This window comes from Pangasianodon hypophthalmus, chromosome 22 (assembly GCF_027358585.1).
Source record: "Pangasianodon hypophthalmus isolate fPanHyp1 chromosome 22, fPanHyp1.pri, whole genome shotgun sequence".
NCBI lineage: Eukaryota > Metazoa > Chordata > Actinopteri > Siluriformes > Pangasiidae > Pangasianodon > Pangasianodon hypophthalmus.
In genome coordinates this window covers 1,064,532-1,090,833 of record NC_069731.1, presented here as the reverse complement: position 1 = coordinate 1,090,833, position 26,302 = coordinate 1,064,532, and the positions used below count along the sequence as shown (strand labels likewise).

General features: G+C 39.9%; 1 protein-coding gene across 3 annotated transcripts in view; it reads right to left on the bottom strand.

Annotated features, from left to right (window-relative positions):
* Positions 1 to 26,302, bottom strand: part of cpne4a (copine IVa) — a 53,600-nt gene that overhangs the window by 8,329 nt on the left and 18,969 nt on the right. For all 3 annotated transcript variants that reach the window (XR_004576993.2, XM_026911517.3, XM_026911516.3), the window contains 10 exons: positions 23,454 to 23,633; positions 20,497 to 20,568; positions 19,676 to 19,750; positions 16,167 to 16,250; positions 14,485 to 14,574; positions 10,878 to 10,976; positions 5,799 to 5,885; positions 4,502 to 4,561; positions 2,823 to 2,956; positions 349 to 403 (listed from right to left, as the gene is read on the bottom strand). Coding sequence is in view for 2 of the 3 variants with exons in the window: in XM_026911517.3 (XP_026767318.1) it covers positions 349 to 403; positions 2,823 to 2,956; positions 4,502 to 4,561; positions 5,799 to 5,885; positions 10,878 to 10,976; positions 14,485 to 14,574; positions 16,167 to 16,250; positions 19,676 to 19,750; positions 20,497 to 20,568; positions 23,454 to 23,633 (936 nt within the window). In the remaining variant the exon portion in view is untranslated. The remainder of the gene's footprint in view (positions 1 to 348; positions 404 to 2,822; positions 2,957 to 4,501; positions 4,562 to 5,798; positions 5,886 to 10,877; positions 10,977 to 14,484; positions 14,575 to 16,166; positions 16,251 to 19,675; positions 19,751 to 20,496; positions 20,569 to 23,453; positions 23,634 to 26,302) is intronic.

Below are 26,302 nucleotides of genomic sequence, written 5' to 3'. Positions count from 1 at the left end.
ATCTTATTCTTGTACTTTCTTGAATTTACAAACTCTACTTTCTATAAATTCTTCTGTTTTTATTTACTCTTAGTCTTGTTTTTATTCTCTGTTTCTTTATTATTATTATTATTATTATTATTATTATTATTATTATTATTATTCTTTCTGTTTTAAAGTGAATGTCATAGTTAAAACCACATCCAAATCTTGCTCCCTAATTACCAGTATAATTTTTAGTCAAGTCTACAGGATTGTAGTAAACACACACACAAACACACACACAGTACGCAGAGGAGGAGCATCAGGGAAATGAGTTCAGGAAGCCAGCTGTGCCTCCAGAAACATCATCAGAGCTTCATAAATTACCTTAAAGTCGGGAGGAATCCGAGCTCCGAAGCCGAACGCCGGAAACATTTTATCACTGCGGGGCCAAAGCAGATGAGACGTTAGAGCTGACGAGAAACTGAGAGGAGATTTTTATTTAATCATGTATGGAAAGTGTGTGTGTGTGTGTGTGTGGTGTGTGGGTGGATGGGGGTGTGTTTCTGTTTTGATGGGGACCATGTGTCCCCACAATGATAGGAATATCTGACGGTTTTGACCTTGTGTGTGTGTGTGTGTGTGTGTGTGTCAGATTTCCCATTATCCCCTGCTCCAATCATCAGCGCCTCACACACATTTGCATAATTGTGTGTTTGCTTCCTGACGCTGGAGGCGTGTGTCCTGATTTGAGATGATTTCACTCTGGAACCTTCTTTAGCGTGATTTAAAGTCATGATCGGGTTCATAACGTTTTTATCAGTGTTTTTATTCTAATAACTGGAGCAATGTAAGTAATGATCTCAAACTGAGCTCGACTGATAGATGATGATCCATTTCTAATCAGATTGTTTCAATGATTAACCCTTTCAGACCCACATTAACCCTTAAACCCAATGGATTTTTTTTCAAACATTCAGGAACCTCATCACTGAGAAGACACACATCTTTAGATCTACCAAAGCCAAACAATTCACAAAGTGAAGGCGACGGCAGCGTGACACACTCACACTGAGACTGAACAAACACTTTCTGTACACACGGTGAGAACAGTAGCAGCCAATGCAGTGTATTTTATACAAAATAATTCTTAATGCTTTGAAAGCATTTAAAAAAAACTCCAATAACGGTGCATAAAGGCACAAAACATTATTAATTCCTTGATAAATTATAAATATAAGCATCAATATTTAATACTATTTTAATAGTTTTTGGATCATATTAAACATTGATTATTTAAAAAAAAACAATAATTAGTGGTTTGTCCTTAAATGACAGAAACAGTGCATCATTTCACATTAAAGATAAAGTCTTTCACACACTTATAAGCTTTTAAGAAATGAATGATAGGACTTACTATCATACTGCAGCTTACACAAAGAATTCTCAGGACAGTTATAAAGCTTTCTGAAAAGCCTCAGCAGTGAAAGTGTTAATACTCAGACATCAGATCTTATCACTTGTATTTCCACCAATGAACTTGGAGAAATCACAGATTTATCTGCGTAACGAGCCTCCTCTGACAGGATAAAGACCCCACGCTGTCGTCTCTCTTCTCCACCGTCTCATCTCTACTTTATCGACTCAGCACTGTCAATGTCGGCTCAACCTTACACTCAGAGCTCTCTCAGAGCTCTCTCAATACGACCTTAAAGACCTTCAGCGTGGATCGAGAAGATACAGGCAGGAAAAATCAATACAGTAGTCCAGGAAAGAAGCTCAAAGTCCTGCTGAGCTTCATCCTGCTGTTCCACTCAACCTCCATCCACCCACTGACATCTTTACATTACATCAGGGGAAAATGATATTCTGAGTAAATTAGAATAAATTCTGCATACTGCTAAACAAGAAAATCTATTCACTCAGGCAAAAACTGATTTGGTTCTAACAGAAATGATGTACTAAATAGAAAGTGATTCAGTCAGGCAAAACTGAGTGAGTCAGTACAGTAAATCTGATTCACTAAGGCAAAAATGATTCAGTCTGTCAAAACTGAGTCAGACGAGCAAAAGTGATTCACTAAGGCAAAATTTATTCAGTATGTCAAAAGTGATTCAGTCTGCCTAAACTGATTCACTAAGTTGAAACAGATTCAGTCCAGCAAAACTTAGTCACTAAGACAAGACTGACTCAGGCTATCAAAACTGATTCATTAAGGCAAAACTGATTTAGTCTGCCTAAACTGATTCACTAAGGGAAAAATGATTAATTCTGGCAAAACTGATTCAGTCTAGCAAAAATTATTCACTATGGAAAACTGATTCATTAAGGCAAAACCGATTCACTATGGCAACATTGATTCAATCTGTCAAAAATGACTCAGTATGGCAAGAATGATTCAGAACAGCCAAATTGATTCAATTAAATAGAGCCAATTCAGTGTGACAAAATCAACTCAGCACAAGGAAAGGAGTCGATACAGTGAAACTGATTCAGTGTGACAGAAAGGAGCTGGTCTGGCATAACTGATTCAATAAAATCCTTTTCTCTAAATTGGAATATTTTTACACAGATGATCTCAAAGATCTGAAATGTATAACTTAAACCAAAAATCCGGCTTCCTGTTTATTCCTTTCTATGAATGAATAAACTTGAATGAATATAGCTTTTATTAACAGACTTTCACATTTTCTTTGTTTTAAAGGTGATAAAATATAAACTAAAAAATGAAAACTTCACTCATCTCCAATCCACACATGAGAACACAAACTCTGTTTTATGTGTGAATCGACTCACTCTTGGTTTTGAATGGCTGCTGTGGAGTGAAATCATCTCGTGTTTTAACTGGCTTTCTGTCTCACCTGTCATAATCCTGGCAGATCTCTCCGACAGCGACCAGCGCTTTGAGATACTCGTTGGGCTGGTACGGGTGGATGTAGTGTAAAGAGCAGCTGTTCCGCGGGTCTCCATTAGACGCCGTGAAATCAATAGCGACCTACAGAAAGGAAAGCAGCAATTATCCGGAATGCAGTGTGCCACTGTCAACCTCACTGAGCTGACTCTCTCCATAGCTGTTTTTTCTTCTTGTTAGAAGATTTGATATTAGTTTTGATGAGACAGTCCATATTTCAGCTATGACAGCATGCACATTATCAAGCATCTAAAGTTATGTGCAGGGGCAAAACAAAATTGATTCAATGAATGAATGAATCCTGAATGAATGATTCAGTGTGCTAAAGCTGATTCTGTACCAAAATGATTCAGTGAATCAGTATGGCTGAAGGGATTTAATAAAAAAGCAAAAACTACATAACTACACAAATTAAAAATTCACAAATAAGCTATACATTAAAACCGATCAAGTAAAACACAAAAATTGACTCAGTATGACTCAGTACGGGAAAACTTATTTAATTTAACAGAAGTGATTCAGTTTGGTAAATATGTGATGTGCATCCACAGCGATTCAGTGAATCAACATTGATTAATTGTTTCAAGAGTGAGTCAGTGAATCAAAAGTGATTTGGTAAAGCAACAGTGATTCAGTACATTAACAATGATTCAGTGAATCCACAGTCATATAGTGAATCAACAGTTATTTTGGTACATCAGCAGTGATTTGGTGTGTCAAAAGTGATTCAGTGCATCCACAGTGATTCAGTGTGTCAAAAGTGATTCAGTGCATCCACAGTGATTCAGTGTGTCAAAAGTGATTCAGTGCATCCACAGTGATTCAGTGAATCGACAGTGCTTCACTAAAACAACAGTGATTCATCAGTAGTGATGCAGTGAAATCACATTGAATCAGTGAATCAACAGTGATTCAGTATTAACCAATTCTCTGTGGAAGTGGCCCAGTTAGAGTACTAGTCTAATATTTTTATTTTGGCCCACAGCGTTTACATAAATTAATAAAATATATAAATGTATATGTGAAGTGTTTGCCATTATGTATCCACTTTAGTAAAACATTTCTATTCATCAGTAGCACTGCAATTAAATGCTAATAGGATTAGCAAGAAGGCAGAACATATCAACACAGCCTAATTAAACAAGTTAAACTGTTTAGGAGATTCTGGGTAAATGGCATTAATTATGAGAGGCATCGCACAGGCATGGCTAATGAGACACAATCAAAGAGAAAGTGCATGCATAAAACCTGTCATGTGAAAATTATGGCTTAAAAAAAACTTTAGGTGAATTAATCAGATGGAACACAAAACATTATGTAAAACAAGCGCTCTTATTGAAACTTCTCTCCAACGCTCACATTAGTGCCAAATAAATCTGCAGCGGGTAGAAAATTATCTGCTAATGGCTGTGACTCACTGGTTTTAACAGTAATTGCTGTGTAGCTGTGATAGCGGCTGTGTGTTAAGAGGGCATAGAAAACAAGCACAAACACGTCTTTATTGGATTTTCTACCTGCATCATTGTGTTTGGCCTTGAGAATTTAATCATAAATAATAAACAGCAGGTAAAGAGCTATAAAATAAAAACTATGTGTTGTGCAGTTAAGGTTTTTTTTTTTTGCACTTACTGTAAACTGGATCTGGCATCCGCCCATGATGTAGTCAAGGAACGAGTGCATCTTTATAATCTGTGAGTGTGAGAGCAGATGGTGGGAAGAAGGAAATAAAGCTTGGAGAAAATGTCATTAACACTTAAACACAGATGGATTCACTACCAAGAACATTTTATTTATTTATTTACATTATTTATAGTCGCTTCATTAGTTGTATTTCAACTAAATGCTTCCTTATGAAAAAATAACCGTTAAAGATAAAAAAGCTTCTTGGATTGTCGCTGTGGGGGAACCCTTAAAGGTTCTATGTTTAACCTTGCAACAGAAATCATCCTTACATTGCTAGTAAAAACAGTTAAAGCCATGTTAAAAGCATAATGTTTTATGGGGAACCCATAAAGATTCTATGTAGAACCCTTAAGGAAAAAAGATTGCACCAAGAATGAAAGATTTCACACAGAATCCTGCAACAAAGTGTTTCCCTGCACTCTTAGTAAAATGGTTAAATCTAGAACCTGTAATGGTTCTGCAGTTGCTCCAAATAGAACGTCCTTATTATGGGTTCCACCAAGAATATGAACCCTGAAAGGTTCTATGTAGAGACCTACGACAGAGATCATCCTCATGTCCTTCTTAGTAAAACAATTCAATCTAGAAATCATAAGGTTCTTGGATTACTACTCTGGGGGGAACCCATACAGTTTCCATGTAGAACCATTAAAAAAAAGGTTTCATATCAAATCCTACAAAAAGGGGCTTCCTTGCAATCTTAGTAAAAAATGGTTAAGTCTAGAACCAGTAAGCGTTCTTGGGGAAACCTTAAAATTTCCATGTGGACCACTACTACATTGCACTTACCTAGGCTTCTAGAAAAAGGTTCATCTAGAACCCCTAAAGGTTCTTTGTTTGGTGGGTAACCCATTAAAGGTTCAACATCAAGTCTCACAACAGAGTTTCCCTACACTTACAGAAAAAAAGTTGATCTAGAACCCTTAAAGCTTCTTTGCTTGTTCTCGGTGGAAACCCTTTAAAAGTTCCATGTAGAACTCTACAACAGAGTGCTTCCATACGCTCCAAAAAAAAAGAAAGTTACGTAGAATATTCTGTAGTTCTTCAGTTGTACCTCTGGGGGAACCCTTAAAGATTCTACGTAGAACCTTACAACAGAGTGTGAACCCTTGGGGAAAAATCCTTCTTTTAAGAGTGAAAAAATTTAAAAAAAAAAAAAAAAAAAAGTACTTTTTTGTATTTAAAATTAAACCTGTAAAAATCAATTTAACTCAGAATAGAACAGTTCTAGAGTTGATATTACCTTACACTGATTCAGAATGACAATCCCAGAGTTCCTGTAATTCTTCTTCTTGATTTTATATTTGGGGTTTATGCACTCCCACTGCACCTGCATACGGCACACAGACAGACAGACAGAGAGGCAGACAGAGAGGCAGACAGAGAGGCAGACAGACAGACAGACAGACAGACAGACAGACAGAGAGGCAGAGAGGCAGACAGACAGACAGAGAGGCAGACAGACAGAGAGGCAGACAGACAGACAGACAGACAGAGAGGCAGAGATGCAAACAGACAGGCAGACAGACAGGCAGACAGACAGACAGACAGAGAGGCAGAGAGACAGACAAGCAGACAGAGAGGCAGACAGACAGAGAGGCAGATAGACAGACAGACAGACAGAGAGGCAGACAGACAGACAGACAGAGAGACAGACAAGCAGACAGAGAGGCAGACAGACAGAGAGGCAGACAGACAGACAGACAGACAGAGAGGCAGACAGACAGACAGAGAGGCAGACAGACAGAGAGGCAGAGAGGCAGACAGACAGACAGACAGACAGACAGAGAGGCAGAGATGCAAACAGACAGGCAGACAGACAGGCAGACAGACAGACAGACAGAGAGGCAGAGAGACAGACAAGCAGACAGAGAGGCAGACAGACAGAGAGGCAGACAGACAGACAGACAGACAGAGAGGCAGAGAGGCAGACAGACAGACAGAGAGGCAGACAGACAGAGAGGCAGACAGACAGACAGACAGACAGAGAGGCAGAGATGCAAACAGACAGGCAGACAGACAGGCAGACAGACAGACAGACAGAGAGGCAGAGAGACAGACAAGCAGACAGAGAGGCAGACAGACAGAGAGGCAGATAGACAGACAGACAGACAGAGAGGCAGACAGACAGACAGACAGATAGACAGACATGCAGACATGCAGACATGCAGACAGATAGACAGATAGACAGACATGCAGACAGACAGACAGACAGACAGGTAGAGAGGCAGACAGACAGACAGGCAGGCAGACATGCAGACAGACAGACAGACAGACAGGTAGAGAGGCAGAGAGACAGACAGGCAGGCAGACATGCAGACAGACAGACAGACAGACAGACAGAGATTAGAATATTGTTGAACTACAGGCAGTTTTGCCAGCTTGTATTTAGAGAGAGAAGCAGAGCGATATCTCAGCTGTACATTACTCAGGATAAAGAGCGTCGTCATTCTGTTCGTATCTTCAGCTCGTTCACACACAGCAGCGTGCGAGAAACACAACACGAGCCGACACAATAAGGCCTGACGAAGGAGACGTGCCACTGTGCCATTGACTCGCTCCAAAATAATTTAGCCAAGCGCCTGCCATGTTGAGATATCGCACCAAGTCTGCTGTGAGCTCACGGTTCGGACTGAAGCGAGACTCGTCCATCACCGTGAGCAGGTTCCTGACAGCGCTGAATATAATCTCTCATTCTTTCTTTTAGCACAAAATCCACCAGAAACTTCTAATCAGAGGCATAATATATTGTAAAAGTGCTTCACTTTGCTTGTATTGTTCTCCTCTTGTATCACTCCATCCTCGGTCATTCCATCCTCACCTGCAGCTTAACAATGAAACCTCTTTTTTCCCTTTACAAGCAGTTTCTGATAACAGTAACATTACTGGTACAGTACCGTAAATACTGGAGTATAACGTCTACCATAAGAACACTAACAAATACAAATGTTTCATTTCATTCAAAAACAAAAATATCAACACTCGCTAGGCAGCAAAATGAGACTTAAAAAACTCATGAGACTTAATCAGGTACACTAGAGCAACATATATTCTAGAAAATACAGTAAATTAGATGTTAATTGTATGTCCTTGATTTCTTAGATAAGAAAGAAAATAAATAAATATTTCCTGCTTTTTCTGAATATCACAGTTACCTGGCGTTCACACCAGCATGTGACAAGTCACACGTCTCTTGTGGTCGTGGTCGTATATGACAGGACATAAAAGTTGTGAACAGAGAACTGAAGAAATGACCACACACACCATTGGATTGGTCAGAGTCTAATTTGCATAGAATTGAGAAAATGTCATTTGTTGCGGAAATCGCAGCTCCATGTCGTACACGTACACACAAAATGAACAACCGCCTGTCACTTTGTGTTAGTGTACGCTAATTCAGGTTATAGGGATGCTCATGACCTTAAAATGGACCAAAATACAATTTAGCAGGTCCATCTGAGCTCTGACCCACTGTAACGCAATTACACACAATGTTTCTGCACTTGTGTGTAGGCCAGGCTGTAATGGAGAAAAAGAGAGAGAGAGAGAGAGAGAGAGAGAGAAGGAGACAGACAGAGACAGAGACAGAGAAGGAGAGAGACAGAGACAGAGACAGAGAGAAGGAGACAGAGAGAGACAGAGACATTGAGAGAGAGAGAGAAATTCCTGCCACCTCCAAAATATCTCTAACTATCCCACAGCTTATTGCTCACCTCCAGAAACATTCTTCTTCTCACCAGCACTTTTTTCTAAATGAGGAATATCAGAGATCTAAGCAGTCATGGTTCTGTGCTAGCAACTGTAAGCTTATGAGTTAAAGTCCCACAACTGCCACTGTAGCATCTTTGACAAAATGTTGGTGATTTATAGCACATTTTAAAAATAGATGTGGGAATTACACGATGACGACTCTGAGATTTTACTCAGCATGACGCTGTGTGAGTCGGCTGTGAATAACGACGCTAATTTCAGGGAAGCCTTTTAGCTGACGACTCTTTTCAAATCTAAAACGAAAAAGAAAATGTTCACAAGTGCTATGGCATTTTTAACGAAACCGTGCATGCCTGAAAGCGCCTGAGATTTACACTAATAAATGTAGAGGAAAACGACAAGAGAACTAGAGAAGAAGAAGTGTGATGAAACCTGATGTGCCTGAGACCCCGAGTCAACTGTACACCTTTCATCTGCTCATCTCCTCTCAGTCCATCACACTTCTTCCTCCTGCTCTATTCCCCAACGTGGCGTGACGACCTGAGAAACACGGCTTTGATCACGATGAGTGGATTAGCTGAAAAGCAGTTTGCTCAGGAACCAGGAACATGTTCAGAAGATTCATTTACATTCACTTACTCACACTGTGCTGGAAAATACAACAGTCTCAGTGTCACTGTGAGTCTCAGTGTCACTGCCATTGTACCTGTACGCAGGAGAGTGTGTTATCTGTACGCAGGAGAGTGTGTTATCTATACGCAGGAGAGTGTGTTATCTGTACGCAGGAGAGTGTGTTATCTGTACGCAGGAGAGTGTGTTATCTGTACGCAGGAGAGTGTGTTATCTGTACGCAGGAGAGTGTGTTATCTGTACGCAGGAGAGTGTGTTATCTGTACGCAGGAGAGTGTGTTATCTGTACGCAGGAGAGTGTGTTATCTGTACGCAGGAGAGTGTGTTATCTGTACGCAGGTGAGTGTGTTATCTATACGCAGGAGAGTGTGTTATCTGTACGCAGGCGAGTGTGTTATCTATACACAGGAGAGTGTGTTATCTATACGCAGGAGAGTGTGTTATCTGTACGCAGGCGAGTGTGTTATCTGTACGCAGGAGAGTGTGTTATCTGTACGCAGGAGAGTGTGTTATCTGTACGCAGGCGAGTGTGTTATCCGTACGCAGGAGAGTGTGTTATCCGTACGCAGGAGAGTGTGTTATCCGTACGCAGGCGAGTGTGTTATCCGTACGCAGGAGAGTGTGTTATCTGTACGCAGGAGAGTGTGTTATCTGTACGCAGGCGAGTGTGTTATCTGTACGCAGGAGAGTGTGTTACCTGTACGCAGGAGAGTGTGTTATCTGTACGCAGGCGAGTGTGTTATCTGTACGCAGGAGAGTGTGTTATCTGTACGCAGGAGAGTGTGTTATCTGTACGCAGGAGAGTGTGTTATCTGTACGCAGGAGAGTGTGTTATCTGTACGCAGGAGAGTGTGTTATCTGTACGCAGGAGAGTGTGTTATCTGTACGCAGGAGAGTGTGTTATCTGTACGCAGGAGAGTGTGTTATCTGTACGCAGGCGAGTGTGTTATCTGTACGCAGGAGAGTGTGTTATCTGTACGCAGGAGAGTGTGTTATCTGTACGCAGGCGAGTGTGTTATCTGTACGCAGGAGAGTGTGTTATCTGTACGCAGGCGAGTGTGTTATCTATACACAGGAGAGTGTGTTATCTATACGCAGGAGAGTGTGTTATCCGTACGCAGGCGAGTGTGTTATCCGTACGCAGGCGAGTGTGTTATCTATACACAGGAGAGTGTGTTATCTATACGCAGGAGAGTGTGTTATCTGTACGCAGGCGAGTGTGTTATCTGTACGCAGGAGAGTGTGTTATCTGTACGCAGGCGAGTGTGTTATCTATACACAGGAGAGTGTGTTATCTATACGCAGGAGAGTGTGTTATCTGTACGCAGGCGAGTGTGTTATCTGTACGCAGGCGAGTGTGTTATCTGTACGCAGGCGAGTGTGTTATCTGTACGCAGGCGAGTGTGTTATCTGTACGCAGGCGAGTGTGTTATCTGTACGCAGGAGAGTGTGTTATCTGTACGCAGGCGAGTGTGTTATCTGTACGCAGGCGAGTGTGTTATCTGTACGCAGGAGAGTGTGTTATCTGTACGCAGGCGAGTGTGTTATCCGTACGCAGGAGAGTGTGTTATCCGTACGCAGGAGAGTGTGTTATCTATACACAGGTGAGTGTGTTATCTGTACGCAGGTCAGTGTGTTATCTGTACGCAGGAGAGTGTGTTATCTGTACGCAGGCGAGTGTGTTATCTGTACGCAGGAGAGTGTGTTATCTGTACGCAGGAGAGTGTGTTATCTGTACGCAGGCGAGTGTGTTATCTGTACGCAGGAGAGTGTGTTACCTGTACGCAGGAGAGTGTGTTATCTGTACGCAGGCGAGTGTGTTATCTGTACGCAGATGTGTTATCTGTACGCAGGCGAGTGTGTTATCTATACGCAGGAGAGTGTGTTATCTATACGCAGGAGAGTGTGTTATCTGTACGCAGGAGAGTGTGTTATCTGTACACAGGAGAGTGTGTTATCTGTACGCAGGAGAGTGTGTTACCTGCTTGCCGTCGATGGCTCCGCGCATCTCTTTAAAAGTGGCTTCAAACTCGCCGATGAAGTCGTGTTTGCCGTTGGAGTCCCAGTCCCACACAGAGCACTGCGGAGAGGAAGACCAATTGTTTAAGACACCAGATCACTTGTTGACTCGCAAATTGTTCAATCAAACTGACCTGACACCAAAACTCCAAGAATCCGGTATCCCTAGTTGATTCACACTAGATCCCTAGTTGATTTGCCTTAGATTACAAACTGACTGACACTAGATCCCGCAATGAATCTGACGACACTAACACTTGTTTCATTTTACACACACACACACACACACACACACGCAGAGGGTTTGTTTCTTTATTGCCGCTCGAGTCACAGATCCGTCCTTTCCAGTTAGTGCTCACATGCTGACAGTTGTGTTAAAGAAAAGAGTGTGTTTGGACAGTGTGACCTTTTCCTCCTGCTGAGACTTAGGCACATTCTTCCTCCATCACATGTGTGTGTGTGTGTGTGTGTGTGTGTGTGTGTGTGTGTGTGTGTGTCCTTAACTCAAGGTCTGAATAAAGTTCTTGCACTCACTGCATCTTAAGTAATCACTGGGATCTATAGTGCATTAACTAAGTATCTAGGGTGCGTCAATAAGGGATCTAAGGTCTAGGGTGAATTAATTAATAGATCTAGGGTGAATTTAGAACTGTTGACAAGGAATCTAGTGTAAATCAACTAGGGATCTAGCTTGAGATAACTACAACTACATTTAATTCTTATACTCAGCGCAGCTTGAGTCATTTAGGGATGCAGGAGTCTGTTATGGGTCTAGAGTGAGTCAGTTAGCAGTTTATGCCATTTTCCCACTCTAGTCAGTCTGAGTAGCCTAGGAATCTAGGGCGAGTCAAACAGGGGTCTTGAGATTAAAATTTGTGACTCAAATCAGTAAATAAGGGATCTACAGTTGAACTACTAGTGATCTAGGATGAGTTAGTTATGGATCTGGGGCACATTATGTAGGGTGAGTTAAATGCAATTACAGCTAATCCTTGTACTCAACACAGCTTGAGTCAACTAGGGATGTAGGAGTCAATTAGGGATCTACATCTGAATTATTACACTCATCAGTTTGTGTCACCTAGGAATCTAAGGTGAGTCAACAAGGGATCTGGGATCTATAGTGAAGTCAATTAGATATTTAGGGAAATTAGGGTTAAATTTGCTAGAACAAGGCACAAGGAATGTAGATTCCTAAATCTAGATTCAGGTTCATCTTGAGTCAATTAGGGAGATTAAACTGAGCATTAAGGGTGAATCAACTAGGAATCTAAGATCAGCTTGGGTCAATTATGTCAATTACGGATCTAGGGTGAGTCCATTTGGGATCTACATAATTCTTACATTCTAGTCAGTATGAGTCTACTAGGGATCTAGGGTGAATTGTTGAACTCAGATTCACTTAAATGAACTATGGATATTAGGTGAGTCAACTAGGGATCTTGAGTGAGTGAATTAGGGATCTAGAGTAATTCTTGCACTCAGGTTTACTGCACTTGAGTCAGTATCTGAAGTAAGGTGCATGGTCAATCAAATTATCTTGGGTGGGTCAGTAGGAAGTAGAATTGTTAGCGACATGTCAGTTTAAGGAACAGATCTGAGAAAAAGTAATCAGACTGAAACACATCCTGCTCGTGTCATTAGCCAAGACGTTGCATCCACGTCACATTTATACAGGCGGAAATTAAGCTGTAGTAAATGATAATTATTAAATAGAAAACTGTTCCCCTCTGCGCTTTATAAACACTGTTTTCCTCCTCGGCTCACTCAGTGGTGCGTCACTGGCGCTGATTCCGTCCTGCACAGCCGGAGTGAGCTTCCACTGAGAGGACAATTGTGTTTCTAAAAGGAGTTCTGCTGGAAATATGGACCACAATTTCTCCCATGACATCAACCTCACTGCGTGAACCTGATTATTGTTCCTCTACAGTTTGATTGAGGACCGCCTCGATTCGCTGTGTAAGAGTCTTGCAGTGATGGTGTTTATTGTTTTTGCTCAATGTGTTGTGTATAAATGTGAGGTGATAGTGTGTTGTTCTAGTAGACTTGGTTGGACTGTGTTTTGCTCAGTTTTGTCAGTTTTTCTGCAACGCTGTGTGTCTCAAAGCCATTGTTAAAAGTGAATCAATTGCCTGTCACTGTGCAATCTCTGTGCCCGGAAGGTTCCCACCCCCAATGTCACTGTGGCCAAACAGAGATCAATTTCCACCCCAAATGGCACTGTAACAATTATATAGCACTTTTTGTCACAAATGCCTCTGTAGCCAATCAGAGAGCAGTTTCTGCCTCCAGTGCCTCCAATCAGAGAGCAGTCCATCCCCCTCAAATGCCACTGCAAACTATCAGAAAGCAATTCCATTCCTCAATGCCACTGTGACCAATCACAGAGCAGTACCTGCTCCCAGTGCCACTGTGACCAATCACAGAACAGTACCTGCTCCCAGTGCCACTGTGACCAATCACAGAGCAGTACCCACTCCCAATGCCACTGTGACCAATCACAGAGCAGTACCCGCTCCCAATGCCACTGTGACCAATCACAGAGCAGTACCCGCTCCCAATGCCACTGTGACCAATCACAGAGCAGTACCCGCTCCCAATGCCACTGTGACCAATCACAGAGCAGTACGCGCTCCCAATGCCACTGTGACCAATCACAGAGTAGTACCCGCTCCCAATGCCACTGTGACCAATCACAGAGCAGTACCCACTCCCAGTGCCACTGTGACCAATCACAGAGCAGTACCCGCTCCCATTGCCACTGTGACCAATCAGAGAGCACCTTCTGCCCCCCCAGTGCCACTGTGACCAATCACAGAGCAGTACCCGCTCCCAGTGCCACTGTGACCAATCAGAGAGCAGTACCCGCTCCCAATGCCACTGTGACCAATCAGAGAGCAGTACCCACTCCCAATGCCACTGTGACCAATCAGAGAGCACCTTCTGCCCCCCCCCCAGTGCCACTGTGACCAATCACAGAGCAGTACCCGCTCCCAATGCCACTGTGACCAATCAGAGAGCAGTACCCACTCCCAATGCCACTGTGACCAATCAGAGAGCACCTTCTGCCCCCCCCCAGTGCCACTGTGACCAATCACAGAGCAGTACCCGCTCCCAGTGCCACTGTGACCAATCACAGAGCAGTACCCCCTCCCAATGCCACTGTGACCAATCAGAGAGCAGTACCCGCTCCCAGTGCCACTGTGACCAATCACAGAGCAGTATCCCCTCCCAATGCCACTGTGACCAATCAGAGAGCAGTACCCGCTCCCCAATGCCACTGTGACCAATCAGAGAGCAGTACCCGCTCCCAATGCCACTGTGACCAATCAGAGAGCACCTTCTGCCCCCCCCAGTGCCACTGTGACCAATCAGAGAGCACCTTCTGCCCCCCCCAGTGCCACTCTCTCTCTCTCTCTCACTGTCTGTCTTCTGTCGTATCTCCCTCCTTTAATCTCTCTGCTGCCTGACAGACTTTATCAAATAATAAAGTTTGATGTTTAGCCAGGGTGATCACACGCGCGTGTGTGTGTGTGTGTCTGTGCGTGTGTGTGTGTGTGATGGATCACCTTCAGTATCCTGTCATGATCTCCGCTGCACAGACAGTTCAGAGAGGTTTTGAAAGTCTTCCACACTGGGTTCAGGTTGTTCATGACCGTCTGCGACACAGCGGCACACAAAATATTCACAAATTATAGTGTATTTTACATTTTTATATTTTTGTGATGGAGCAGCAGAAGGACCTCAGTAGCAGCACTTTATTGGAAAACTGCAGCTGATACGGTGAGGAATCCTCTCATTTAAACCATATTTATTCATCTTCTTCACCGTCTCTGTCCATATACTTATGGAATTAAAAACTTACTGTCACTATTTACCAAACATGAGTAGAGTTTAATAAAATGAGATGAATGAAATCGACATTGTGACGCTATTTAACGCACGTATCTGGAGAGAATATGTAACTGGAGAGAGTGTCCAGCAAATATAATGAAAACTCTTACAAAAACATGATAATAAAATTCATTAGATCTTACTTTGATCATTTATGACTTTTACACATAAGCAAAATGACATTACAAGCATATTTTATAATAAAGTTGGTGCCCTGTGATGTCTGCTTGCACTAGGGGGCGGGGCTTAGTTCACGTTGTTTAAACTCATCAGACACCTCTTCCCCAATTTTTGCCGGAAGTTCGAATCCCGATGCCATCTGACAGTCCTGGAGAGCAAACTGTTCTGGGTGGGAGGGGCATACTCGACCTCCCTTGTCAATCACAGCGACAGTAACCAATCGTGGGTGTCTGTGAGCTCAGGTATGCAGAAGACGGTAAATGTGTTCAGTGTGTAATGCGTACAGTCGTCTCACGTTTAAATATACAGAGTGAAGATGAAGGGATGTACAGAACAGCCAAAGACCTTCTGACGTTAAGTTTTGTTGAAGGAATGAAGACAACAGGCTTCATAAACTCATGATTAAATCCCAGAAATTAAAGACCTCGCTTATTCATTTTATCAGTTGAGTTTTTAAGCTATGAAAATGACCAAAATAAACACCTCTATATGTTTTCTACCGGCAAGTAAATAACATGAAGTGTGTTCCTGTAGGTGACCCCACCCCCTCCTCCTCAGCTGTGATTAAAAGTTACTGGAGTTGTTCTTTAAAGTGTGTGTGTGAGTGTGAGTGTGTGTGTGTGTGTGGCTGGCTAAAACATGGACAACTTCAGAACATGTTTTTCAGCAAGTTTTCAAACACGTAATTTATCTTCATAGATCGATGAAAGCATTTTGTGAACATTTCACCTGCTGAGCTCCATTATTGTGAATTTAATGGAAGAAACTAAAAAGCGTCTCTCAGACGCGACCTCACACAGCTCCCAAATGACCGCCGTGATCACACTAAAATTAAACATGGATTTTTTTCCAGCCGTTTTCAAATGAACCCGCTGATGAAAATAAAATCATATTTTGGTGAATACCATGAGGTGAACAGAAACCAAACACACAGTCATTAAACGTTCAGGATCCTGACAGATGCAGGAAGAACAGGACGCTACACTGCATCAGCTATCTGTTAATTAGAGAAAAGTTGCTAGGTGTTACTTGGAAATTGGCCACGCCCACCTGGACTAAATGGACTAAACTGGCTGTAATTAGCGCATTTTCAGTAAATATGTTTTTTAATGCAGTCTGTGTGTGTACATGTGTGTGTGTATGTGTGTGTGTGTGTGTGTGTGTGTGTGTGTCTCACCTCTGTCCTGTACACCAGCTGCTGCGTTCCGTCATCGTTCACTCTGTAAATCTCCAGAAACGGATCTGATTTGCTGAAAAAGTCCTGCAGGGAAACAACACCACAACAACAACAACAACAAACTCTCATCCATCACAATATACATAAAACAATCTCTAATCCTTTACACTACACTACTGCTCCTTCAGGCTTTCTGAATAAAATCAGGACGTAACAAGAATATAACACAAAGATAAGGCATTTAAAGAATTTTTAAAGAGAATTTTCTGTGATCTTCTGCTGAAACCTTTCCCAGATGTTTGCACAAACCCGACTTGCTCCTGTTTGCATTGTAAATAAATGACTCTGTGCTCTGCATAAACACCTTCTCTGCACCTACGATGGTTAAACTGTGTTTATCTGAAGCTCGAGTTGGTATAAAAATCCACTTGATTTTACTGTCTTACTCTCTTCACCTCATTCTCTAAAAAATAAAAATAAGAAACAACAGAAGGAGTGATGAGCATTACTGCTGCTGGTTTACGGAGTTAAAATACTTCATTACTCTACACAAGTATTATTTTGGTGTATTTAGTCTGCGTTTTACTTGAGTGTTTGAATTGAATACTTGTACTTAATTACATTTCCAAGAAAAGATATTATATTTTATTCCTTACATTCCTTTTACTCATTTATTTAGACCTTCAAAAAAGCCCTCATTACATTATTAAATCATTAAATCTCATTAAATCTCAAAGGTCTCTTCTTTTCTCATCCAGCCAGTGATGTTTACGCTATAACTCATTCAAATGGGTGAATCAAATCAAATTTATGGGATATTTTACTTCTAAATGATTCATTATCAAACTACATAGCGTTGGTTGTGCATATCAGCAACAAACTAACAATAATGAATAATGTTTTCATGCAAAACGACATTTTAGATAAGTAATAAAAGTTCATTTTACCACAAAATATGAGATAACAATTATAACAATTTCACCAGCTAAAAACATGTACTGTTTATGTGTTTATATTTGAGTACATTATATGTACAATATGGTTTCCTCATAGTTTCAACAACAAATACAACAACAACAACAACAACAACAATCATATAAAACAATCTTTTTCATTTTCTTGTCAAAATCATATTTTTGCAATATTGCCTTTTTGTAGAGAAAGCCTTTCAGCAAGATTAAACCTGACATAAATTTTTCTCCCAGATTTCCAATTCCTTTCATAATAAACACAGCAGAAAAAAAGAAACTTAATTTTCTCCACTCTCAAAACTGCCTTTTCATCATTTTAGTTTTGAACTCCAATAATAACGCTCTGTAAGCAATCTATAATGCAGCGCTGGGTGAAATATACACAAGCACATGTACTTTAGTGAATTATTTTTGAATCACTTGCTTTACTTAAATGAAGATTTGATTCATTTGATTCCCTTTTCACGAGTCATGTCTTGAGACTTTTTTGTTCTCAACATGCCTAAGTGGTTAAGGATGTGTCTAAATATCAAATCTTGTTTTATATACAGTATGTGGAAGACAGAAAGCGGTGCAGAAAACTTTCTGATTAGTTTGTGCTTGTGAATCAGTCGATTCACCTGATTCACTTAAATGAAAGAGTCATTTATGACTCATCACTGATTCATCTCATACTGGTTACACATTATTACAGACATCTCCTCTGAGCTTGTTTTATCAAAGGTGACGTTTTCAGAAGGAATTCCAGCTGTGTGTTTTTTTCACACTTCTCACACTTTTTTCCTCACTTCTCTTCACACCTCTGCTTGTCACAACAACTGTGTGCGGTAAATATTGAAGAGCATGGTTTAAAATTATGAATTGTCAACATGCACTGATTCACTGTAGAATTCACAACATGAGAGTGTAAGATGAATCATGATGTGCTTGTGAATCAATTCCCCTGATTCATTCGAAAGAGTCGTTTGATTAGAACGATTCGCCTCTGAATGAGCGAACAGAGAGAATTCCAACCTTGGGAATTGTGGGGGTTTTTCTCACAGTTTTCAGAGATGAAGCTTTCTGTTTTCCTGCTGCACATACTGAATTTTATTATCAACCAATCACGTCATCCGCCAGAGAGCAAAGAGACAGAAAGTCTAAAGGAGTGATAAAGGACAATGTGAGATGAAGAGAGAGAGAGGGAGATTTTGAATCTGTTCTTAAATTAGACAGTAATGTGATTTGTAACATTTATGCCAGTAAAGCAGCTCTGAAATGAATTTTAGGGACGAGAGAAGGATGAGAGAGGGATGAGAGAGGAATGAGAGAGGGATGAGAGAGGAATGAGAGAGGGAGATGAGACAGAGATGGGAGAGGGATGAGAGAGAGATGAGAAAAGAATGACAGAGAGGAATGAGACAGCCATGAGAGGGAGATGAGAAAAGGATGAGATAGAGATGATAGATGGATGAGAGAGAAGGATGAGAGAAGGATGAGACAAAGGTGAGAAAAAATGAGAAAAGAATGAGAGAGAGGGATGAGAGAGGGATCAGAGACGCATGACATCTTAAAATGAGAGATCTTCTGGAACACAAGAATGAGTTTTCTTGTCTGTTTCTTGTGTGTATGCATCACTCTCTCACTTTCCCCTCTCTTTCTCACTCTCTCTCTCTCTTTATCTCTTTTTATCATTCTCTCTTTCTTTATCTTTCAGTGAGGGTTTAAAGTTTAACTTTCTTTCTCCTTCCCTATGTCTCAGTTCTCTCCGTCAATCAATCTTCATTTCTCTCCTGCCCTCTGTCGCTCTTCTCTCTCATCCTTCAACCTGTCTCATTTGCTCTGTCTCTCTCTCTTTATCTCTCTCCACCTCATTTATCTGTCAGTGTCACTCCCTCTTTATCTCTTTCTTTCAATTAGTGCTTAAAGTTTAACTTTCTTTCTTGTTCTTTACTTCTCAGCTCTCTGTCTGTCTGTCTCTTTTTATCTCTCTCTCTTTATCTTTAACTCAGTTCACCTTTAGCAGGAAGGTACTGAGGAAAAGTTTGGAAGCCATATTGAATATGAATATTAATGAGCAGTGGGCGTGTCTCAGTGAAAAAGGGCTGTGAGTTGGAGAGGCAGAGGAAATCACTTTATTTGAATAATTTATTAAAATAAGCTTAAATAACTTAAACATGCATGATGTCATTTTCCACTGTGTGAAATGAGTAAAATTCATGCAAAATCATATTTTTTATAATTAATCATAAGTTATATTTATCAACTTATTTTATGTATTAACTTATTTCATATATATCTGAAATGTTTATATTGACTGTTAAACCTAGGTATGAAAAGCAGGCAAAAATAGACATAGACCTCTGAGGGTAAATTTGACCTCATTTCCTGTCTGTCTGACGCTTACTTCCTGTACACAGCATGTCCTCGTGTTAGCTTCATAGCGTCACAATGCTGCCACTCGGATGACTTCAATAACCTCTCCATGGGTACTGCTTAATAAAGATCTGAAGGTGTGTGTGTGTGTGTGTGTGTGTGTGTGTGTGTGTAGACATATACCTTATCATCCAGTTTCCTGGCACTGAATGACAGCTCTACGTAGTCATCATTCCCCGTCAGTTCCTCTGCTGTGACCTGGAACCATGATAAGTGAATATACACATGGCATTATGGGTAATTATATTAGTGCTTAATAATAATATTGATTAGTTAGTGCATCATCCATCCCGGGACATGAAATAAAAGAGTCAGCTTCGATTTTAAGTTGTCCTTAAACTATTATAACATGACAGGTGTTGCTGGGTCAAAAGAGGAGGAGCTTAGGTAACATTCTAGCTAACCATAAACTTCCCTCAGTGTAGTGCTTAGCATAAATCCTAGCCTTATTCTGACACTATAATAGCTAGCCTCATGCTAGCTATTCAACATGATCTGCACATTTATAACTCAAGTTTAAGATTAGGATTAGGGGTGGGGCTAGCGCTTGTATATATTCTTATAACGTAAACTGTAAGCTCAAACTACATCTCCTTCAAGCGTTCAAATTCATGACCATGAGATCAGCATCAGTAATTACAATAGTTTCCATAACGTTAGGTAAACAAGGCTAGCTCCTGCTAAAGAGGTGAGGTAACATTAGCTAAGATAAGCTAACAAGTTGGTTGGTTAACATTAGCCCAGTGCTACATTTAGTTATTATGCTAAGTGTAACATCAAGCTGAAGATGTGAACAGAAAATAGTCAGTGGTCAAGTGTAATTCAGGCTCCGCCCCCTATCGACCCAGCGTCACCTGGCTTTACATTACAACAAAAACGTGCTAAACCACAGCCAGATGTACTGAATGTAATAATAAAGTGAAGAGGAAGGAGGGAAAGCGTACCATGATGGTGGACTTGCCCACGGTGTTGCTGTGTTTCAGCAGAGCTTTGGACAGCTTTCTCTGGGACACAATCTGTTCGGGGAAGGAAAAGACACAAGAACACCCGTCACGTCTCTCACATCCAGCTCATTTTTACTGAGAAAGAAAGCAGAGCTGCGCTGAAGGAGATGACAGACGCCAGATGGAAAGTCTCAGAGCCACAAGTGTGAAGTGAAGACCAACATGTGGCAATGAATCAGTTCTAGAAAATCAAGCAGTACAGCTCTACTGGATCGCTCAGTAGTGTCAGTGCTTTTAATCTAATTCACTGGGTTTTCATTAACGTTGGCTAGCTAAGAATGAAGGATGAATTAAGCATGAATATTTAATTCTAATACAATTATTGTTGTTGATAAGAAGCCAGTCATCAGCATGATTTCTGCTGGTGCTGTTATTCACAAGCTCAGTATTTAAGGTCAGCACAGCGCATTGCCGCTGCCATCTCTCTTTCACCAGATCAAGTCATTTTTATTTTATCTTGCCTTCCAGATTTGCCTTTTCCCTTTACTGGTGAAAGCTGAGTGCGAGCGATCCTGGACCCAGATGGATCCAGATGTTACAGATTTGTTGTTATAGATGGCTGAATTTCTTCCACCTGTGATGAAATGTTTGAAAGTTTACTGCCTTCTGGGCCTGTTAATTGCTGAATTGATTCGTAGCAGACAAAATAATTATTTTCTGTAGTTTCAGCCTACAGTTTGGGAATTTTATATGAAAAATGTCCACTCCTGGGTTTTTTTTAACAAATCATGCCTTGTATATAAGTGATATCAACATACATTTGATATAGATGTGATATAGATGTGATATTGATGTGATATAGATGTGATATAGATGTGATATAGATGTGATATTGATGTGATATAGATGTGATATAGATATGATAGATGTGTGATGGATGTGATATTGATGTGATATAGATGTGATATAGATGTGATATAGATATGATAGATGTGTGATGGATGTGATATTGATGTGATATTGATGTGATATAGATGTGATATAGATATGATAGATGTGTGATAGATGTGATATTGATGTGATATAGATGTGATATTGATGTGATATAGATGTGATATAGATGTGATATAGATATGATAGATGTGTGATAGATGTGATATTGATGTGATATAGATGTGATATTGATGTGATATAGATGTGATATAGATGTGATATAGATATGATAGATGTGTGATGGATGTGATATAGATGTGATATTGATGTGATATAGATGTGATATAGATATGATAGATGTGTGATGGATGTGATATTGATGTGATATAGATGTGATATAGATGTGATATAGATATGATAGATGTGTGATGGATGTGATATTGATGTGATATAGATGTGATATTGATGTGATATAGATGTGTGATAGATGTGATATTGATGTGATATAGATGTGATATAGATGTGATATAGATATGATAGATGTGTGATGGATGTGATATTGATGTGATATAGATGTGATATAGATGTGTGATAGATGTGTGATGGATGTGTGATGGATGTGATATAGATGTGATATAGATGTGATATAGATATGATAGATGTGTGATGGATGTGATATTGATGTGATATAGATGTGATATAGATGTGTGATAGATGTGTGATGGATGTGTGATGGATGTGATATAGATGTGATATAGATATGATAGATGTGTGATGGATGTGATATTGATGTGATATAGATGTGATATTGATGTGATATAGATGTGATATAGATGTGTGATAGATGTGTGATAGATGTGTGATGGATGTGATATTGATGTGATATAGATGTGATATAGATGTGTGATAGATGTGATATATGTGATATGAATGTGATATAGATGTGATATGGATGTGATATAGATGTGTGATAGATGTGATATAGATGTGATATGAATGTGTTATAGATGTGTGATAGATGTGATATGGATGTGATATAGATGTGATATAGATGTGTGATAGATGTGATATAGATGTGATATAGATGTGATATGAATGTGTTATAGATGTGTGATAGATGTGATATGGATGTGATATAGATGTGATATAGATGTGATATAGATGTGTGATAGATGTGATATAGATGTGATATAGATGTGATATGAATGTGTTATAGATGTGTGATAGATGTGATATAGATGTGATATAGATGTGATATAGATGTGCCTCAACTGCAATGAAGGTACCCGAAATAAAAGCACCTCAGGATAAAGTCAGAAAGAGGTTGAAGATTCACTAAAGTTCAGGGATCAAAGACAGAACCTTGTTCTACTCGCTGATAAGTGAGACCCTGGAGTCTGAAAAACTAAAAGACTGCAAAGAGACATAAAAGAGGCTGAGCAGGAATGAAATAAGGATGAATATCATCCAGAGTTCACTCTTAGATACACTGCAAAAAAACATCAACTGTTCTGACATCTGAAACAGAACCAGACAGAACTCCAGGGAAAGGAAGAACCTTCGCTTAACACCAAGATTTGGCAGTACGGAAAAGTGATGGTGCATTTAGATTCTCTATGAACTAATCTAGCTTTTACAGAGAAGCAGACATCACCACAAAGCCGAGAGGAACATTCCTTCCCAAGTCTAATTTTTCACATTTTACAACCAGGAATTAGCTTCGGTCTCTTGGAATGTCAAAAACAAATTCCTGGAGATTTTTGTTACTGAGAATAATAATAGCCATCGCTATTTGATGTGTACTTTGTTTCTGTATTTTGCAGTTTTGCAGGAAATTTTTTCACATCACCACAGTAGATTTCCAACAATGGATTAAAAACCTGAGAATTGTGGAGAACCCGGGCCTGAGTACCCAGAACTGCAAAGCACAAAGCAACCAGCTGCTAGCTTCAGGCTCCCAGCAAGTTTATTTTACAGTATGGATGTGTGAATATTTGTGTGTGTGTGTGTGTGTGTGTGTTTACCTGTCCCAGTGTACACTCCATAGCCCCCAGGCAGTCGGCCTCCTTGGTGCCGTTGTGGCTGCTGCTGATGTCGTAGAGCTCGAAGCGGAGACGCTGCACTTCCTCGAAGTAATAGTCGAGGGTGAACACTTTGGAGAACGTGGGGTTGATGGAGCTCCGGATCACCTCCGTCCTGTCCACCTTCAGGGACACGGCAAGGGTCAATAGTTATTACAAAGAATTCTGGATTCTGATTGGTCAGAAGGTGTTGATTCATTTTCTATACCAGCAGCTCTGACATTAGTGCAGGTTTATATTAATGCACTCATTCTAATTAACAATACATCTCATTCACAGGGACGTGTACAGCAGACGTTCTACTAAAAAGGATTAAAAAATTATTTTCTGTGAGGAGAAATAGGTTTCTGTAACATGTATGGAAGGAGTCTCCAGTGTCAGCACTTTGTAACAGTCAGAGGTAAAGCTGTGACGTGAAGTTTTCCGACATCTTCAGGACAGGAGTTCATGCTTCTTTGCGGTTTCTCGGTAACATGACACAGGTTTTTTTTGTCTTATTAACTTCAGGAGAGAGAATAAAAAGAGGCTGGTGAGGGAACGATGGTTTATAGCTGCTATAACGTAACATGTTTCACAGACACTCCACAACATTTGTTCTAAATGCATACATATTTATTATGTATAAATTAATAAACATATATGATATTTGAATAAAATTTAATCACATCGTCTTCACTTGTTCAAATCTATACAAATTTGTCATGAGATCAGCCTGAAACAGGCCAAATACCTTTTAAAAACCATCTGCCTGTAAAGTCACAGATTAAATGATCAACCTGATAATTTTTGAGGTCATCTCTAAACAGCAGGTATTATATTTATACTCTATATAATATTTACAACAATATACACATGGAAAACTTTAAAATAAACTCTATAAATCATCAGAACTGTTAAATTTTCAATGTCTTTTTTGTAATTTTGCAAAGGACTGCAAAGGATTTATATTAGCTTGCAACATATTGTTCATAAAAAGCTGAAATATTGTTTGAATCCTCTTTCAATCTAGTATTCGCATTCACAAGCACAAGACTGTGACCTTATCAAAGCCCTTTTTATTGTATATACATTTCTGTACACTACAATTTTATCCTTAATGTTGAAACCTGCACATACACTTCCATCAGGATTCTTCACATTATTCATCACTGAGCTGAAGACAGATTTGAGGATTTTAAACTAAATCTTACTTTACTTAACTATAAAGTCTACAGCGAGATGCCTGGAGCGAAGGCGCCCCATGATCAGAGCGTGGTTTTCGCTGTACTGTTCATCTGAACCCTGCGGATTTCCATGAACACGCCTCGGTAAAGTTCCTGTGAGGCTCGAGGAAAAAGATAAAGAGTTAATGACTTTCCTACCTACTACCCGACTTCAGCGATTTATCTGAGACTGAGCCGCAGACAAAATACAGCGATGATTAAGCCTAGACAAGAAAGGAGACGAACACGAGAAAGCAGAGGAGTATATTCTGGAAATTCTAATGTCCCTAGCACCGAATTCTAGCTGCTCCAAGCTTCTGTACAATCATTTATTATTAGCCATGTTAGCTGTTTGGGAGGTGTAAAGTGGGAATTATGGTGTGAGGTTAAATGTCACTAGAAAGGAGACTAACATTATCCTAAATAATGTAGTAAATTTTTCATACTAATAAAAGTTGTAGTGGCGAGCCAGCTAGGAGTAAATAATGGACACCAACTGTTTTGCATTTTTTTCATTCAACAGATATGAATCGAAATGAAAGATGCAACAAATATTATATATATTACATCATGATAACTGGCCCAAGCCAGAGGAAAATGCTGATATTGTATAATAATAAAAGCTATATTAGTGAGCCAGTAAACAACAGACTTTCTAGTCTGGAAAATGCTGATGTTGCATAATAATAAATAAAAGTTGTGACTGACCAGAGAAGTTGCTGAAGATTAATGAATTTCATCTCACTCAATATTAGCCATTAATAAGGATGAAAAATGCAGCAAATAATATACAACATACTGTCCATTGTGCTAACTGGTCTGAAACCAGAAAAAAGTTCTAATGTTACAGAATAATAAAAGCTGTAGTGGGGAGCCAGCTAGGAGTAATTACTAGGTAAGTACTTGGTAATTGATGTGAGATTGAATCTCACTACAACAGAGATGTGAGGTGTGTAGAAACCAAACAATAAAATATTGCCAACAGGAAGCTAAGTAGAAATCATGCTGGATCACTTTTTTACTTTCATTTATCAGAAATGAAATGTAATAGACTGAAAAAGAAAAATTACACAACAGAGATTAAGCTAACTGCTTCCTGTTTGCTTGTTTGCTTGTTTGATTAGCCAGTGGGATTTGGTATGTAACATAAAATGATTAGCCATATTTCCTTTCTCAAATTACAAAAAAACTGACATTTTATTAAGCTATAATTGATAAGAGAACTAGAATAGATGCTAGATCTGATACTGCAGCTTTATGCTAGCTTTGTACACTATGTATGTATATAAGCTGAAATGCTGAAATATGTTAGCACTTTCTCAGCATAGTTGTACAAATAGCTATAGAAATCAGAAATCAAAAAGACACACAGCTCTCTAGGACCCGTATGGGTGCCATTTCTTTTGGGAGCATGTCTTTTTGTCCAGTTTTTGGTTAGGCAGGGAGAAAGGAAAGATTTTCTTTCGTATTTGTTTAGAATAAAGATTAGCAATATTGTTTTGTTTATTATTTTGTCATTACTCACCCCATTGCTAATTCACCCCGATGCTAAGACAGCTTCTTTTTCTATATTTTTAATACATTTTCACA